This window comes from Colias philodice, chromosome 13 (genome assembly GCF_061535455.1).
Source record: "Colias philodice isolate Cphi_HAF_F1 chromosome 13, ilColPhil1 Martin Lab GWU primary, whole genome shotgun sequence".
Lineage (NCBI taxonomy): Eukaryota > Metazoa > Arthropoda > Insecta > Lepidoptera > Pieridae > Colias > Colias philodice.
The window spans coordinates 7,692,413-7,710,083 of record NC_143098.1 but is presented as its reverse complement, the minus strand read 5'-3'; the positions used below and the strand labels follow the sequence as shown (position 1 = coordinate 7,710,083).

General features: G+C 33.5%; 2 protein-coding genes across 3 annotated transcripts; one reads left to right on the top strand and one right to left on the bottom strand.

Moving 5' to 3' along the window:
• Window positions 1-841: 841 nt before the first annotated feature.
• On the top strand, window positions 842-11,608 carry xmas (RRM_XMAS2 and SAC3_GANP domain-containing protein xmas). Its single transcript, XM_089702541.1, has 11 exons — window positions 842-924; window positions 1,027-1,140; window positions 1,213-1,422; window positions 1,613-1,725; window positions 1,939-2,035; window positions 2,871-3,023; window positions 3,373-3,490; window positions 6,291-6,473; window positions 6,750-6,837; window positions 7,200-7,435; window positions 7,701-11,608. The coding sequence occupies exons 2-11, from the start codon at window positions 1,058-1,060 to the stop codon at window positions 11,514-11,516; spliced, it is 5,097 nt and encodes a 1,698-aa protein (XP_089558667.1). The 5' UTR covers window positions 842-924; window positions 1,027-1,057; the 3' UTR covers window positions 11,517-11,608.
• Window positions 11,609-14,402: 2,794 nt separating this feature from the next.
• Window positions 14,403-15,505, bottom strand: LOC149483499 (zinc finger HIT domain-containing protein 3). Of its 2 annotated transcripts, none has more exons than XM_089702968.1 (3): window positions 15,185-15,505; window positions 14,971-15,113; window positions 14,403-14,780 (listed from the first exon to the last, which is right to left on the bottom strand). In XM_089702968.1, exons 1-3 carry the CDS (start codon window positions 15,259-15,261, stop codon window positions 14,611-14,613), a joined length of 390 nt encoding a protein of 129 aa, XP_089559094.1. In that variant the 5' UTR covers window positions 15,262-15,505; the 3' UTR covers window positions 14,403-14,610. The 2 variants fall into 2 exon arrangements, with proteins under 2 accessions (XP_089559094.1, XP_089559093.1); XM_089702967.1 differs by having other exon boundaries at window positions 14,403-14,783; window positions 15,185-15,492.
• Between the last annotated feature and the right edge of the window lie 2,166 nt (window positions 15,506-17,671).

Sequence of the window (17,671 nt, the reverse complement as noted above, 5' to 3'; positions counted from 1 at the left end):
GACATATATATTTATCCACAGTTACATATAAGCTATCATCAGGTAAATTTTTGTTTGAGAGGAAATAACGGAAAATAAATTTTTCTTTAAATTTAACTTTCATGTTCGAGACACCAGCTGACGTATAATACACCATGTTGTAACCAGCTGACTATTTTTTTTCGTTGAGATATTGGGTTAGCTACAATTTGACAAATTTTTAGCTGAGAGGAAATGAATGAATGAATGTATTTTTTTTCCTATGTGCGTGGGAGGCTACAACCGCTCACCCCCCCAACCGAGCGCCAGCTGACGTTCACGAGGCTTTATAATACTATACTCTCATGCGTCTGACGAATTATCTCTTGAGAGGAAATAGTTAACCAGATTTGCACCTGGCTCCCTAACCATTAACACGCTGAAATATCATGAAGGCCTATAAACTGATAAAGAGTTGTATACTTACGAGTGAAAAGACAATCCAGGCATTTTCGTTCCACTATCACTTTTACACCCTTTAACGCTACACCGCACCATGGTATTATTTTATAAGGTATTAACAGTAAGTCTAAATCATGCAAAACCAAACATACCATGAATTATGTAACTTAGAACATGTAAAAACTATATTTTTATGGAAGACGATAGCTAGCTGTCAAACTTTGTTTATGAAAGTAGGTTGCTATTCTTGAAAAAAGTGGCACGCTGCGTGAAACAAAAAATTTTATCGTTCTCTCTCATTTCTTTACACAACACCGGCATAAGTTGCTCTTTTTCTTGTGTGAATGCGACATAAGATATCAATTTGTCTATTGGTTTCTCTGTCTACGTAGATTCTAGTGTATTGTCTATGGTAGTGACTGACAACGCTTTGACAGACATTAGACAACGGATTTTATTTTGTAAATGAAGCGTAATTTTTTAAAATATATTCTCATATTAATTGTAAGAATACATGATTATTCTAATATTTTATATTATACATGGTATTAAATTCTATAATTGTATGTGAACTAAATAACTTATTAAATATTGTTCGTGAATAAGGTTAGAACGACATTGAAATAATTTGGTAAACATGGAGCAGGATATATCTTCGAATACTAATAATAAATCGGAAGAAACAACAAGTAAAGAAGATGACAAGAAACCCTCAATCACGTAAGTCTTAATATCCGCAGTCTTGAGTATTTGGAAACCTAATGAATATACATCATTTACTTAAATTTCAAGGTGTTCAAATGTTCCTGAAGGCTTATTTGATACATCTGCAGCGAAAAAACACTTTAGTAAGTTCGGCCGAGTGCATAGGATAAGACTCCTTCCTAAAAAACAAATGTGTGTGGTAGAATATGAACAGCCAAGCTCAATTCAGAGAGCTGTATTAAATGCAGGTGCTTATGATGGCTTCATGTTTGACGTCACACGGACTAAAGCACGAACGTAAGCATAATTTAGTTAAAAATTGTTTAACAATGTTTGTCTTGGTTACTAATCAATAAAAATGTTCTAATTGTATGCTGAGGGTAGGCTGAAAATTTAATACCACATGCTGACATTGTAAAGGTTTCATACTCAATTTGCTTGTAAGTAATTTAATTATGATAAGAAGAGTTCTTTTTGTTGATTGTAGTAGAAGAAGAAGTAAGAAGGATGATGATCCAGATTGGGTACCAGATTCAGATGTGGAGGAGGAGTTATCTGCTATGGGTGGAATATCCACATACAGAGTTCCAAGACAAAAAGGTTAGTTTTTGATGAAACACTATTGTAATGATATTTTATACTGAAACTACCTATTAACTAAATAAATTTACATTGGATAATATTATGTTCTAGGAATTATGTATGTATTCACAGTTTATTCATGTTGCTGTATTTGTCAGAATAATATTATTTTAAATTATTATACTCTCCTATTTCTGTAAAATAATTAATTCTCCTTTTTATTTATTTCAGCCATGGAAATTGATTCACCTAGCAAAGTAACTCGAGTCAAAATGCAACCCATTTTAAGGAAAAAAGTTGAGAAGCCAGTTAGGTCTATACCAGTACAGTAAGTTAATTGATTATTGTAAAGAATTTGTATTGCACGCCTCATAAGCGAAGCATTGAGGTGGGTACTACTGTCACTTCGCGCAAAACATCTGATTTTTCAAACTTAAAATGTCTTTATGTATCATACATTGCACTTGTAAGATAATACATACACACACATATTAAGAAAAAACACTATTTTTAACGTTCATGATATTTTTGATGTCATTTTTGTTATTTAAACTAGTTAAAAAACAGTTTAAAAAAGTTCTGTCTTGGACGTCCGTGTGTCTGTATGTGCGGATCCTTTTTCTTGTTAACACGATAGCGACCGAAATACTTTACTAATCGAGTCTTTTTTTTTCTCTTACGCTTGAGTATGCTCAGGAATAGAACCCTTTCATTTTTCAGGGTCTGATTCGATGTGGTTTAATTGTTATTAAATAAACAAAAATAATAATTAATAAATATTTATTTAAAAAAATTATGAGGCATGCACTTTTGGATTTTCCAAATTATTTAATTACATGTATTTGTCATAGTTATTATACAGCCGATTTATTTATTATTTTAATTCAACAGTTGGTTGAGAAACAATCTTAGTTCTTGTCTGTGGAAACTACAGCAGATTACATTTTTTTGTTAATGAAATATAAAAATTTGTGTAAAAATTGTAGGGTGCCATGTATTTAATATTTGAACATGCTGTCCACTTTGACTTTCTTATTTGTGCAAATGTGTGTGATCAGCATTAGTAACTTTAAGTTAGTATTTTATTTTCAAATCCACTTGATCCTTTTATTCCCATATAGATCTACTTAAAACAAAGAATGTATGTGCAACAATAATTTCAGACCTCCACCAGTGAGTGGTAGAGAATCTCCAGTGATTGTAACTGCACAAACCACATTGAATACTTCAGAAGCAGCGTTAGAGCTTCACCAATTGCGCTCTAAGGTGTCCCTAACACCTGACGAGAAATGGAGGATATTGGACGCCCGGGACAGGTACCTATGTTACTAATTGTGTTGTTTGTGACTGTTTGTTGTGTATGCAATTGCGTTAAAATGTGTTGCATCCTAGACAAAGGTGGCTTGATATAAAATTTTATGATGGTTCTTTCATTTGTTACATCTTTAAGTATTTTTAGTACCTACATGCTATGATAAATAGTAGTTCTGAATAATGTGATTAACATATTCATATGTATTTACATAAGTATTCCAGTAAAAAAATGTGGACATGTCTTCTTTTTCTTATATTATGGACAATATGTATATTATTTAGATATTATTTTATCCGTCTGCAAATTATCGGGAAAAAAATGTTTATAAATAAATAAATTGATTGTTACAGAATACTAAGATCATGGGGTGGCGCCGGTTCAAGGGTGAAAGCTGGTGGCGCAACTATTGGGACATGTCCCGACATGTGTCCAGAGAAGGAATTATTGCATAGACAAGCTGAACACCAGGTTCGCTCAATAATTAAATGTTTTTATTATTTTCATGGAATAAATTTAATATTCTTTTATTGAAATTAATTCAAAACAAATATGTTTTATATTTTTGAAATACATAGTTTAGATTTGATTAGTAACATTCAAAATTGTGTAGAGTTCCCCAACCAGCAAAGATGTCCTATAACAATAACTTACATCACTAAAAAGCTTTTTAAATGACGTATAACAGTGTCGCGGTGACAAGCTTGTTGTATAATAGCGTTTAATGAGATGATTTTGCTCTATAATCATACACAGCAAATTTGTCCCATAACAAGGTGATGTAAACGTTTATATCACTATTTTATACGGCGTTTATAGAGCAGCTCTTATCCAGATTTTGGTACAGCAATAACAGGACGATATTATCACATAAAAGCGCTGGTGGTCTCTTTTTTACAGCAAATTAGTGCAATAAACGATTCTAAGGTAACCTTTATAGTCCCATGCCTATAGAGGCGTAAAAAAATCTACAATAGGACAATTTAGTGTTGTAATGGTTTTCCTTATCTATACTAATATTATAAAGAGGAAAAGTTTGTAAGTATGTATGTAAGTATGTATGTATGTATGTATGGTTTTCACGCAAAAACTACTGGACCGATTTCAAAAATTCTTTCACCATTAGAAAGCTGCATCTTTACTGAGCAACATAGGCTATATTGCATTTTCAAAAAAATTAGAGATCCTTACCAAAAATGCAATAATGTAACCCAAGGTGTAAAAAAATCCTCAATAAAACTTCTGTCATCGCGTGCGCTGCGGAATCTATTGAAGATAGAACAAAAAAATGTTCTACAGTATTATAGAATGGATCAATATCTACAAGAAAGTCCGCGATACCATATGTCCATCTTCAGTAGTTATGTTACTACAACAACTTTTTTACGTTTTCAAAGTAAATAGAAGTGCCGACAGTAATCAAACCATGTTATCCATACACATATATTAATCCTTATCCCATTAAATGATGTTTTATTACAGACTGTTTCAATACCAGCAAAATACTTTTTAAATGAAAAGAATTGGATATTCCATTCAAAAGATATAACGAATTTGAAAGTGTCAATCTACAGAAAATAGTAGGTATACTGTTCGAGCAGGCCGTAGTGCGGGGGTCACGGAGGAATTCTACCAATATGCGTCTTGACGGAACACAGTGGGGTTGTGGTCGGTAGGAATCCGAGATAACCCACGGCCCCTCCCCTGGAGGCCGTGGGTATCTATGAAAGATTTCCCCACTAAAACAAAAAAAAAAAAGGCCGTAGTGCGGGACGGGGTAAAGGTTATTTTCATGTGATTAAAAATTAAATCTATAGTCCGACCTATAGTAGACTTTTCACTGTAACGATATCGCTATCTATGCGGGTGAAACCGCAGGGCATTGCTAGTTACTATTATAGCACTGTGAATCTTCATGGTTGCTGAAACTCCATAATAGAGCAATTAGGTGATATATCCGAGTTTTATATCACTTCTTTGTAACCTAATTGAATTATATTAGTGTTTTTCTGCCCATTATAACGCAGTGGTTTAATAGCTGAGTGGTCAGAGTTATAGGACTGATTTACTGTATAAAAGGGTTAATAACTATGTTATGTAACAAAAACGGCGTATTAATGTAGTAAAATGCGACACTTACGAGAGATATACGGCCTATAAGAGAGTTTCTTTCACTTTAAAACAACAAAAACCTGCCATATTGTCAGCACCGTCTCGTAAATAATTGAAGGGTTCTATTTAATAATCATGGATTGAATGAATTTAAAAAAATCGCAGCTTCAGTAACGATTGACACCAGACAAATTCAAGGTGAGACTTCGAATACGGACAATGATTCTGTACAATCTGTTACATCCTATGAACAAAACCAAGTTAACAGCCATCATGTGGTTTGTGATAATTCAGAAGCAGACCATTCAGACACTAGTGTTTTGCTTGACACTTCGGGATCGGAATCTAAAAATCGGAATTTACACTAGAAAATACAAAATAAAACATGTTATGGGTTTTCTATTTACATCAGGGAACCCTACTAATTTAATCCAGTATATGGCATGACAGTTGTCAAAACTACGTTCGTTTGCGGACGTATAATAGCCACGGAGGTGCTATTTGGCATCCTATACAGCAATTTGGTGTAAAATTAGTTTTTTAATTACTTAAAACTCAATAATTCGAGGGGGGCATGAAAAAAACAGCGTAATTATGCATATAATCTATCAGTAAAATTTCATTCACAAGTCAGTTTATGTATCTAACATAATTAACAGTGTAACAAAAATTAATACTCGACACCACGATGATGGTTCCTATAGTCATTTACTCGTATTATCAATTGGTACACGATTTACCATTTTGTATTATAATTATAGCGTCGCAGTGACTTGTACATCGCAACTTCGTGCTACAAAAGATTTGCGGTTACTCTTAAAACACAACTTCGCGCTGTAACAGCATCGCGGTTCCTTTTATATCACTACTTCGCTCTATAACAGCATCGCGATTCTATAAGTGTACTCTTCTATAGGTCCAATTGGCATCTGAGTTGCTGCTACAGCAACACAATACCACCAAATGGCTTTATAAATGCGCCACTTTGGGGTTTATACAACGTTCTTATCACCCTTATAGAACTACCAGTTAGCACCTCTGAAACGTTCTTATCCCTTCTATAGAGCAACGATTTGTTGGTTGGGTCATTTCTAAGAATATTTTAGGTATCCTAACTTGGTATAATGATCACTTACTTCATAATGATGCATCCTTACAGGTGATGACGCTAGAGACAATAGTTGATTCTGACGGTTTGTTAGAGCCATGGCGGGCAGTGAAACAATACAGTAGGAGTTCAGCCGACCAGGAGATACCAATGTGCTACGAACTGCGGCCCGCGGCTGTGCTAATGCGGACTTGCGCCTATTTGTTACATGAAATCGCTGATACTACACGACAGGTAAAATCTAGTGTCATTAGGAAGTTTTTTAATTAGGTTGAAATGATGGTTTTAAATATTAATATTAATAGTTGTTTTATAACAATTACAGGTTTTTATATTTCCGTACTTTAAGTTCGACTTTGTTCAAAACAATATTTATAATACAATCAAAGTCAATGACTAATAATTCCATAATTTTGTCTATATTAGTTAAAAAGAAATTATTTCAATTGATGTTTACTACATACACATATTCAACTCTAATATATCTATGTATTATTTTTCAATTCAAAGGTGGGCCTTGCCGACTGGTTCCACTTCATGTGGGATAGACTGAGAGGCATTCGCAAAGATATAACACAGCAGGCTCTGTGTTGTGCAGGTAATTGTAATAAACATGTTTGGTACAGCAAAATATGATTGAAATGCCATTATGGTTACATTAATATTTAATTATTTAAGTGAAACTTCTTTATCGGGGTTGGAAAAAAATTTAGTGTAACATTTTTTCGTTACGCGTGACATTTTTCCGTTACGCGCCATCTTTTTCTTATCCCTTCCACGTGTGATTCGACGTATTTCTGTAAAGTTGCATATAGTAAATTATTTTTTGAAAAATAAGGTCATAAAGAATTTTCACTTCTTACGTGTGTACACTAGTACACGCACACATTTTTTTTTATACATGCTGCTTGTTGACGTTTTACATAATTATTATTAAAAAACATGAAATTATATTTCTAGATACAATTCATCTAGTTGAGATGTGTGCAAGGTTCCACGCTCACTGTGCGGCCCGTTTGGCGGATCTTGAGCACACACAATTCGACCAAAAGTTGAACACAGACAATCTTACCAAGTGCCTGCAAACCCTTAAGCACATGTATTCTGATGTGAGACCAGAGCAAAAGCCGAGAGAGGCAGAGTTTAGAGGATATATAGCACTACTGAACCTTGGTGATGCTAATTTTTGGTGGGAGGTAAGAATCAAGCATTATTCTAATAATTAAAAAAATAAAAATAAAAAAGAGTTTATTTTCTCACATCACATAAAATAAGTTTACGCATTTTCAGTAAATATAAATAAGTTATAATAAGTAATTCAAGCCAAAGTTTTACTGGCATAATGCTTCCCAACAAGTTAAAAAAATACAATTATTATCAGTCAGTAGCAGAATGCTAAAATAATTTTTGCTTAGCTTAATACTCATTTCTGTTTGACTTAAATTCTTCTTTTTATTACAGATTAAGCAACTACCCAATGAGATACAAAAATCAGAACCTATCATTTTTGCTGTGAAAGTGTTCACGGCGCTAGACAACAATAATTACGTACGATTTTTCCGCCTAGTCCGTGATGAAGCGACTTACCTTCAAGCGTGTGTACTCTTACGCTATTTCAACGATGTACGAGCCAGAGCTCTAGCGAGAATTGTCAAGGCATATGCCCCTAGAGGAGGTTCAAAATTCCCCGCCGATGATCTAATGAATTCCCTTGCTTTTGAATCAATTGACAGTATGAAGTCATTCGTTAACCATTATGGCTTACGTTTCTCTAAAAATGACTTTGAACTCACAGTTATTTTAGACCGCAATCAATTCATTGAAGATAGTGATCCTTACCCTATAGCAAGAGCGCGCAATCTTATTGAATCTAAGCGAAAAAATTCCGTAGCAGAAATTATATCTGGTGGTAATCTACCGAAATACGATTATAAAAATCACACCTTACATACTAGTTTTAATCCAGATGGCAGATTAAAAGAATCCTCATTGACAGCTGCGGATCTTGGTTACAATACTATAAACGATAGTAATAAAGATATAACATCGTTAAAAATGGAATTACAAAGGCTTAATAACAACAAAGGTGGAAAGAATGTATTTATAACCGATAAAGTATTAGAAAGTAAAAAAATTATTACTGCCAAATCAGTCTCACCAAAGCCACCATCTGTTTTCGTTCCAACAAATAAAACTAATGGTGAAAAAACTTATTCTTTTCAACCAGCTATTCCTATCGAATTGCCAGAAATAATCAAGGCATCGCCGGAAAAACTAATTGACGATAATGTTAAGAGCGCATTTAAGTTTTCTGAGCCACAGAATACCGAAACATCTGGTAAATCAAACTTATTTATGTCTTCCATTAATAAAAATGTTTTTAATACCAGTTTTGTGCCTAACAATAACAAAGCGTCTGAAATGAAAGACAAAGCAACTCCGCAAAATATCTTCAAAGCAAATCAAAATGATACTGTATTCAAAAAACCATTAGGAGCTTCAGTGTTTGCTCAACCTGCATTGCACCAAGAAAGTGAAGGTAAAACATTGAGTAAGAATTTGTTTGCCAATGCGAATACTAACGTTTTTGCTAAGAAAGATGAACAACCAAATAAAAACATTTTTTCTAACACGCAAAATTCCAGCTTATTCAGCAAACCTGCAGATGTAACTACCAATATATTTGCAAAGTCGATATCAGAATATAAGTCAAGTGATCCATCAAATGTATTTCGCACATTTGCAAATCCAACCACTGATGTAAATATCTTTTCTAAAGGAATTGATAAACCTGCCTTAGTTTCAAATGGTGAAACTGGTACATTATCTCCTGGAACTTTATTTAAACAGGCAAATGATCCATTCAGTACACAAAATAAGAAATTTTCTGTTTTTCAAAGTAAAAACCAAACAGTAGGCGAAAATATATTTAATACAGTAAAGCCAACTCAGGCAGATGACGTTTACGAGTTCCATGATAATGATTCGAACAGCCAAAACGCAGATCAAATGCAACAACAAATGGTGGAAAAACAAATACAAGAAGAAGTGCGAAAGGAACAAGAAAGAATACGAATTGAGGAAGAAAGACGGAAAGAGTTAGAAATAAAGCAAGAAGAATTAAGACGAGAAGAGGAGAAACGTAAGCAAGAAGAAGCAAGGCGTAAACAAGAAGAGCTAAAAAAAATGGAAGAAATGCGGAAAAAAGAGGAACAAAAGAAACAGGAGGAACTTAGAAAAAAACTAGAAGAAGAACGTCAAACAGAATTAAAAAGAAAAGCTTTAGAACAAGAAAGAGCTTTTAAGGAAAAAGTGGAGAAAGAGTCTCAAGAAGTTCATGAGGAGCTTATAAAAGAAGTAAATGCGGAAACTGTTGAAAGCCTTCTAAAAGAGGAGTTGGAAAAATTAAAAAATCTTGTTGCTGATGCAAAGAAGATTACTAATGAAATATTTTCTGAATTGTTGGAAGAAACATGTAATGCTGAACTTAAAGCTGAAATTTTCTGGACTAAGAAAGTTATGAAGAAATGGTTTCATGTTTGGAGAAAGCAAATAATTCGTAATTTTAAAAGACGACGTCTCCTTGAAGATACACCAGTCTGGTTAACTGATAAGACACCGTTGGAAGAAGCCAAATCTCTAAGAAGGCTCTCTGAGAAGGTGGCTTTAGCTCAAATGAATGCTTTCCACAGAGGTTATAAATTTAATGGGGAATTAAAGGAAATACCACAACCACAGCCCTACAATATTGTCGATATAATAAGATCCTCACTTCTAAAACGTATGAAATATATCAATTATCCCTATGATAAATGCTTTTTCTGGAAAACCACAATCGTGTCGCCTGGTGCATCTAAATGGTTCTGTAAGAAAATAGAAATACAAAAGTGGTTAATTGATGCATTTAAACTGAAGAGTAGTGAAACAATGGAAAATTATATACATGCGGAAAAACAGACATGGAATAATTTAATGGACTTTGCTACATCTGTAACTTTAATAAATCAAGAAAACCCTCTCAATACTGCTGATGCTCTTGAAGGAACCAATGGAATAATATTTTACATGTGTAATGATATTTATGACATAAAGAGCATAGAAAATATTTTAAATCAAAAATACCCCTACCACACGGTCCCTATAGCTATAATAACAACACAAATAAACAACACAATATTCCAAAATGATCTTCAAATGAAGTTATCCACATATGTAAAGACTAATATTATATCGGATTTTAGAATATATGTAGTTGATTCGACAAATGTAGCAAATTCTCTAGATATTTATACAAAAAGTGCATTAAAGTGGTTAGCTAAAAGATGTCCAAAACCACCACCACTCGAAATTGATTCCTTGAAATCTATTTGTCAAAGATGTCTTGGAAATGAAATCTGGCATAGATTAAAGACAGATAATGATACAAGGACACAAGATGTAATGAAGGACATTCAAAAGCTAGTGCAATATTATAATATTGCTGTTGATAAATTGACGAACGTTATTACAGATGAGGATCTTTTCAACTATCCATCATTCCCAGTGGAATTTAAGGGTTATTTAGATAGCACATCGCCATATCCTAAGCCATATGAATTTATTCCTAGCAATGTAAAACATGCTGATAATGTAACTGCTGTTAAAAATATTATGAATAACTTAAAACTGAGTGTTCCGAACACGACACCGTCTCCAAAGAGCGATCTTAACATGCAGGATCAAGTTCGTCAGTATTGTAATCAGATAGGTTGGTTTGAGAAACCAGAAACAGTGACTTGTAACGTTGTGTCGCTTTTGCCACAAGAGTTCATTGATAATAATATACCATGTGATCAATTAATAGACTTTTTTGAACAATATAATGTAGTTGATATTGTCAATATAATTGTATATGATAAAATGAACATTCTTAAAAATTTTGAAAATCAGTATGTCATGTATGATAAAACAGTAATGGATGACTACCATAATGTAAACTGGTTATATGATATTGATCTAATAACTTCCCTCAAACATAAGACTGTTGAATATGAAGATAATTTGGATTATTTCATACAAGCGAAACGTCGTAAATTGAATGAACCTAAAGAACTTCTGCAATTGGAAGATAAGGACTATAGTATGGTTGAAGAATCTATACAAGCCGCAGATAAAAGTATATTAGAATGCACCAAGCGAAAAAATGTTGTGATAGAACTTGAAAAAGAGCTTGATGAAAGAAAAAAGAAATCTGAAGAGTTGGAAAATTTGCTGAGAGCAGCCCTTAATAATGTTTAGTCATAATAATTATGATCCTAATCTTTTTGATGTATTGTTAGATATTATTGTAATGCATGGCAAATAATTGAATAAATGGATTTTTTTATATATTTACGTTTTTTATTTACCTCTATGTATAATATTAATATTGAAATCAGTTATGTAATTTTACTTTAGAATATAGCAGCGCCTAAATTATTCAATTTGGTAGAGACCTTAAGAATAAGGTCACCAGAAGGTGATGGATGATAACTAAAAGATGATAAATGAGTGTAAATCACAGGCGGCAACTGATGCACAAAAATAATCCTTATGGCATGATTCTGTATTCACGCGCGATGACTTATAGGCGATCCTCACACTGCCCCGCATCATGCTGCATGTTGCGTGACTGCGTGTTTAACGTTACTTGTAAGTATCTCCGTTTGTATAGAAAACACGCACAGTCCAACACACTGAAAATGCAACCACGCGCGTTCATGCGGGTCACGCGCATACACGCGGAGAAACATGCACCCCCGCGCGTAGGTGCGGGGCGAGACGCAAGGTATGGCACACCGAAACCCGCAGTGCCGCGCGTGATTTTGAATGGGCGTGACGTATGTGTTAGAAAATGGATCTCGATATCGATCGATTTATTAACAAATGACCCATTTAAAGATCTTGTTTGTAAATAAGGATGTACCCAGTATCTTCTATAGGCACGATTTCTTTTAATTTGACCGTACAAAAACCAAACAGTTAGTATAATGGCAGCGTCCTGAATGAGTTCCACACTATTAACCATTTTTATCAAAACTATCGTGATGCTCACACCACAGAGAACGGCGAATAAATGATTAATGAGAGCCGCCGCGGCCGCGCCGTGCGTGAATCTACAAATGCACCTACGCGCGTGAGTGCGCAAAAAACCCGCACGATGATGCAGATCTGCACTCCCGCAGGAACGCGCGTAGGTGCTTCGACATGCAACATGCAGCGTGATGCGGGGCAGTGTGAGGATCGCCATAGCGTATTTCATGTATAAGTATAACTTTGGTGTTTCTACACCGATTAACATGATTCTTTTTTTATTGAATAGGTAATAATGTTACCTTTTTTAATTAGGGATGAGTGAGAGTGTTGTAAACGTAAGAGTAGACAAATATAATCAGAAAGCTCCGAATTGCTAAGCTATTGAAGTTTCACGTGTTATTGTGAGTCAATTTTAAAAGATAGAAATAATATGCTGTCTAGCATTTATTTTTATATAATAACTAGCGGTTCGCCCCGGCTTCGCCCGTGGTACATAATATTTACGTTTTCTCTACATAAGAACCATCCTCGTACTTCAAGGAATATAATAAAAAAAGAATTATCGAAATCGGTTCAGCCGTTCTCGAGTTATGCGCTTACCAACACATTTTGCGATTCATTTTTATATATAAGAAGATAATAATTTAAGCACATTTGTGTCGTACATGATTTCTATGTAGCTTTAACCATTAAGACTGCACACGCGACGGAAGATTAAAAAATGGAGTAACTTCTCCCGTTTTCCCAATATTTAACTTCACTGCTCTGCTCATATTGATCGTAGCGTAATAAAAAGTATACTATAACCTGCCCAGGAGTATGAAGAATAATTGTGCCAAATTTCGTTTAAATCCGTCGTGTAGTTTTTGTTTCTATAACGAATATACAGACAGACAGACAAAAATTTTACTGATTGCATTTTTGGCATCAGTAGCGATCCCCTATCACCCCTTCATAGTTTTTTTTTAATTTATTTCATGTACAGAATTGGCCTCTCTACAGATTTATTATAAGTATAGATAGATTTACTCTTTTACTCAAGAACAAATGACATTAAATACAATGAATATGAACAAATGTTACATTTCAAAGTATACTATATTTTTATATAATCTGTCATGAAGAACTTACTCCCAATTTTTTTATTGAAAAGAAGCTTTAGAGAAATCTAGAAAGCCCTCTGTTAACTGTTAGCTACAATAACAATATTGACTATAAACCTAACACTAAGTTCCAACAACAACTTCTATTTCAAGAATATAATAATTATATTCTTTACTAGCGGTCCGCCCCGGCTTCGCCCGTGGTACATATTTACGTTTTCTCTACATAAGAACCATCCTCGTACTTCAAGGAATATAATAGAAAAGAATTATCGAAATCGGTTCAGCCGTTCACACGTGATGCCGTGACAACGCGAAACGGGTGCGGAGCCGCCGCCTTTTTATAGCTCCCGCCGCGAAGCGCGTCGAACGCGGCAACTGATACACAAAAATAATCCTTATGGCATGTAATTCACGCGCGATGATTTATAGCGTATTTCATGTATAACTTTGGTGTTTCTACACCGATTTACATGATTCTTTTACTATAACCTGCCCAGGAGTATGAAGAATAATTGTGCCAAATTTCGTTAAAATCCGTCGTGTAGTTTTTGTTTCTATAACGAATATACAGACAGACAGACAGACAGACAAAAATTTTACTGATTGCATTTTTGGCATCAGTAGCGATCCCTTATCACCCCTTGATAGTTTTTTTTTAAATATATTTCATGTACAGAATTGGCCTCTCTACAGATTTATTATAAGTATAGATATTCTTATATAATTATTGTATTGTAAATTCTTACATAATAATCGAAACATATATCTGCGACTGCCCAGGACTGTATTTCAGTAGTGCAGTTATGGGCAGGCTGCGGCTGGTGTCCCACAACACATTAAAGTTCATGTAAGCCTCCTAGAGGACCAGGTATCTTCATTCTGATGGTACCCGTGAATTATGTAGAGATACGGCCACATATTTGATATTATGTAGTAGTAACAGGATAATTTCCAATGATATTGAGAGGAAATAAATAGAAATTAGGAAGGTCAAAAACAAAAGCAAAGTAAAATGAGCTTTATTAAAAATTATATAGTTGTTGCATTCACAATTACAGTAGAAGGCCCATTATCCGAATTAATTGAGACTGGGGTTAATTAGAATAATCGAAGATTCGGATAATCAGACATAAAGAAAAACAAACTGTTCAAACAAACATTTTCTTAAATCGGCATTCTACTGTAATTACTAAAATATTATTTTTATTTATTTAGTCCTCACACCTTTGTACAACATTAAGGCAAGCATCAACAAATTCAGTAAATATAGGTTCTTGCATATATTTCCTCATTAAGATATCAGGCTGAGGACATTTATCTAACTCTTCTAATATTTCTCTAACATGGGGATTTTCCAAACATCTTCTCAATTCTGGTGATTCTTCTGAAACAAGAATAATGTTTTTATTTAAAAAAAATATTGATAAAGCAGTTATTTACCTTATAAATTTTTATTAAATGGTTTTATTGGTTTTTTAGTTCTTAAAATTATGAAATGAAACATGATCTAAATTAATATTTTAACAACTATTCTAATTATACAGATGTGGATACATAAATAGGAAATTTACCAAGCAATTTAAGTTTATCTACTGGAACTGTGTCTTCTGTAGGAAATTCATATGTAGGGGTGGTCTCTTTTGGGGTTTCCTCTGGAATGTTGGGTGGTGAACATGACGACTCTTTGTGGAGTTTGCAACAGTTTACCGAACAACTATAAAAGGCATACAGGGTTAGACAGAATATAATTTATCAGCATACAGGAATTTACACAATAATACTTACTAAGGTTGTCTACATGTGGGACATTTATATTTTGGTAAACTCCCACACTCGATACAGGTTGGAATTACCATTTTCATGATAATATTTATTACAAGTAACTTAAAATTACAAACGGCCGACACGTCACAGTATTTTTAAGGTGTATTTATTTCAGGAAAAATCAAAACAAACAACATGCTTAGATCAAAGCTGTTATGACATATGACAATCGACAATGACATTGACCAATGACCATTGTCGTTTGTCATATATTTCTGACATTTGTAATTTTAAAATGCTACCCGGAAAATTCAGCATGTGGCGAATTTCGGAACATGCTAATATAAAACGATAAAACTTTATTACATAAGTAGTTGTTCCGCGCGGTTTCACCCGCATTGCTCCGCTCCTGTTGGTCTGTGATGATATATAGCCTAAAGTCTTCCTCGATAAATGGGATATAGCTAACACCGAAAGAATTTTTCAAATCGGACCAGTAGTTCCTGAGATATGCACGTTCAAACAAACAAACAAACTCTTCAGCTTTATAATATTAGTATAGATACATATTTTGATTTGATGATTATAAAAATGTTTGGGTGTGTTGTTTGGTGCTGTTCACAGTGTTGCTATACTTTCTCCCCATTATTTCCCCATTTACAATCTTTTATTTCTAATCGTTCTTATACCATTTTTTAAACTCAAACGACCTAAATAAATTTATACAATTTCTAAAGATGGAGTAATTTCCTGAAAGTAAGAAGATCAGTTTAACGGTTTTTTTTAATCCCTAAAACAGGAGATTTTTGCGTCGGTACAGCGTCGGTTCATATCACAAGTCACAACCCCCGACAGTGCAGTATAATATTATCTTATATATAAAATTCTCGTGTCACAATGTTAGTCTGCATACTCCTCCGAAACGGGTGGACCGATTCTCATGAAATTTTCTGTGCATATCGGGTAAGTCTGAGAATCGGCCAACATCTATTTTTCATATGTACCACGGGCGAAGCCGGGGCGGACCGCTAGTTAATTTATATTATACTTGTGTGTTGTGACTTGTGACACGTATGACTAGAAAAAGATTACACAGATTCTTGTCGTGGTAACATGCTATTCAAAATTAATGTTTCACGATTTATCTACATTCTTCACTTCATTGCAAGAAGATTATATCTAATACACTGGAGATTTCAGTATGAACATTTATTAATCATGTTTCAGTCTGATTTCCTAGCTAATAAATTCTAAAATAAATAATAAATATGTACCGACGATTTATTATACGAATTTTATGCCGTAAACAATGCCATATGTAATGTAATCTATTCAAAGATCAAGGAAGTATAAAATATTGTAAATATGGGATGGTGGTTAGATTAAAATAAAAAAAGAAAACATTGTTTTTGTACTTTATTTACACACTTTTCTAAGAACTATTTACATATTATATCGATTTATATTCACTTTTAAGATGCAAGGATAAAAAGGTTTCTCAAAAAAAATTATTATGCTGTTACAAGGCTGTTAATTACTTGATGCATTGTGCATAGCATACCATTAAAAATAATATAAACCAATATGACATAATAATTGAGAACAATATAGTATATATTCTTCACAATATTCTCTATGTGAAGTTTACTGGCACTCAGTCGCATAAAAGATGAACACGACAGCAATTTTTCTATAGCATTTACAAAGCTTTAATTTTAAATTCAAATTGTGGTGGTCGTATTATTTTTCATAATTATGAATAATAGGGACGGAATTTGGGGACGGATGGATTTTTTTATTATTTTCTGTATATAGGGGCAAGTAAAGTTTAAGAACTGACAATATAAATGCATCATATTAATTTTACATTAATTTAGAAGCGATTACAAAAATAATAGTAGGTGGGTTCAACCTTAAATTAAAAACTAAATGCTTCAATGTTATTATTCCTTTCGGTAACGTCCATTAGCCGTTAACATGTTCACATTTTAAATATAATTATAACGGTTATTTAATATTCTATTTTCTATTACGAAGATAAATCTTAATTCTAGTTCACATACAATTTCACAAAAAACTAAATTGTACATAAGTGTGCCTACGTTACATTTTAAAATTATTTTGAAACTACATCATACACAACGGATAATTTTAATACGTTTCTTATAAATAAATTCAAGTAATGTTTATATATCTGTGAAATAAATTCATTATGACCGTTGCTTAACAATGTCAAGAAACAAAATAAAATGTGGCAGTGATACTAACGAAACACTCAATTAATTATTAATTGCATTGTAAATAATTTAAGGCGCTTGGCCAAAAACTACAAACGGAACAAAATTAAAATTCTCTACAAATGTGATCACTAAACCTTACGCATCCGTTCGTTAGCCATGAATGAGCCAAGTTTAACGTTTCATAGAGTAGGTTTAACGTTATAGAGTGGATTGTCTATTGCTCATGCACTGTTGGTCTATACTCTATGGTTACTTCTCTATGGGCGTA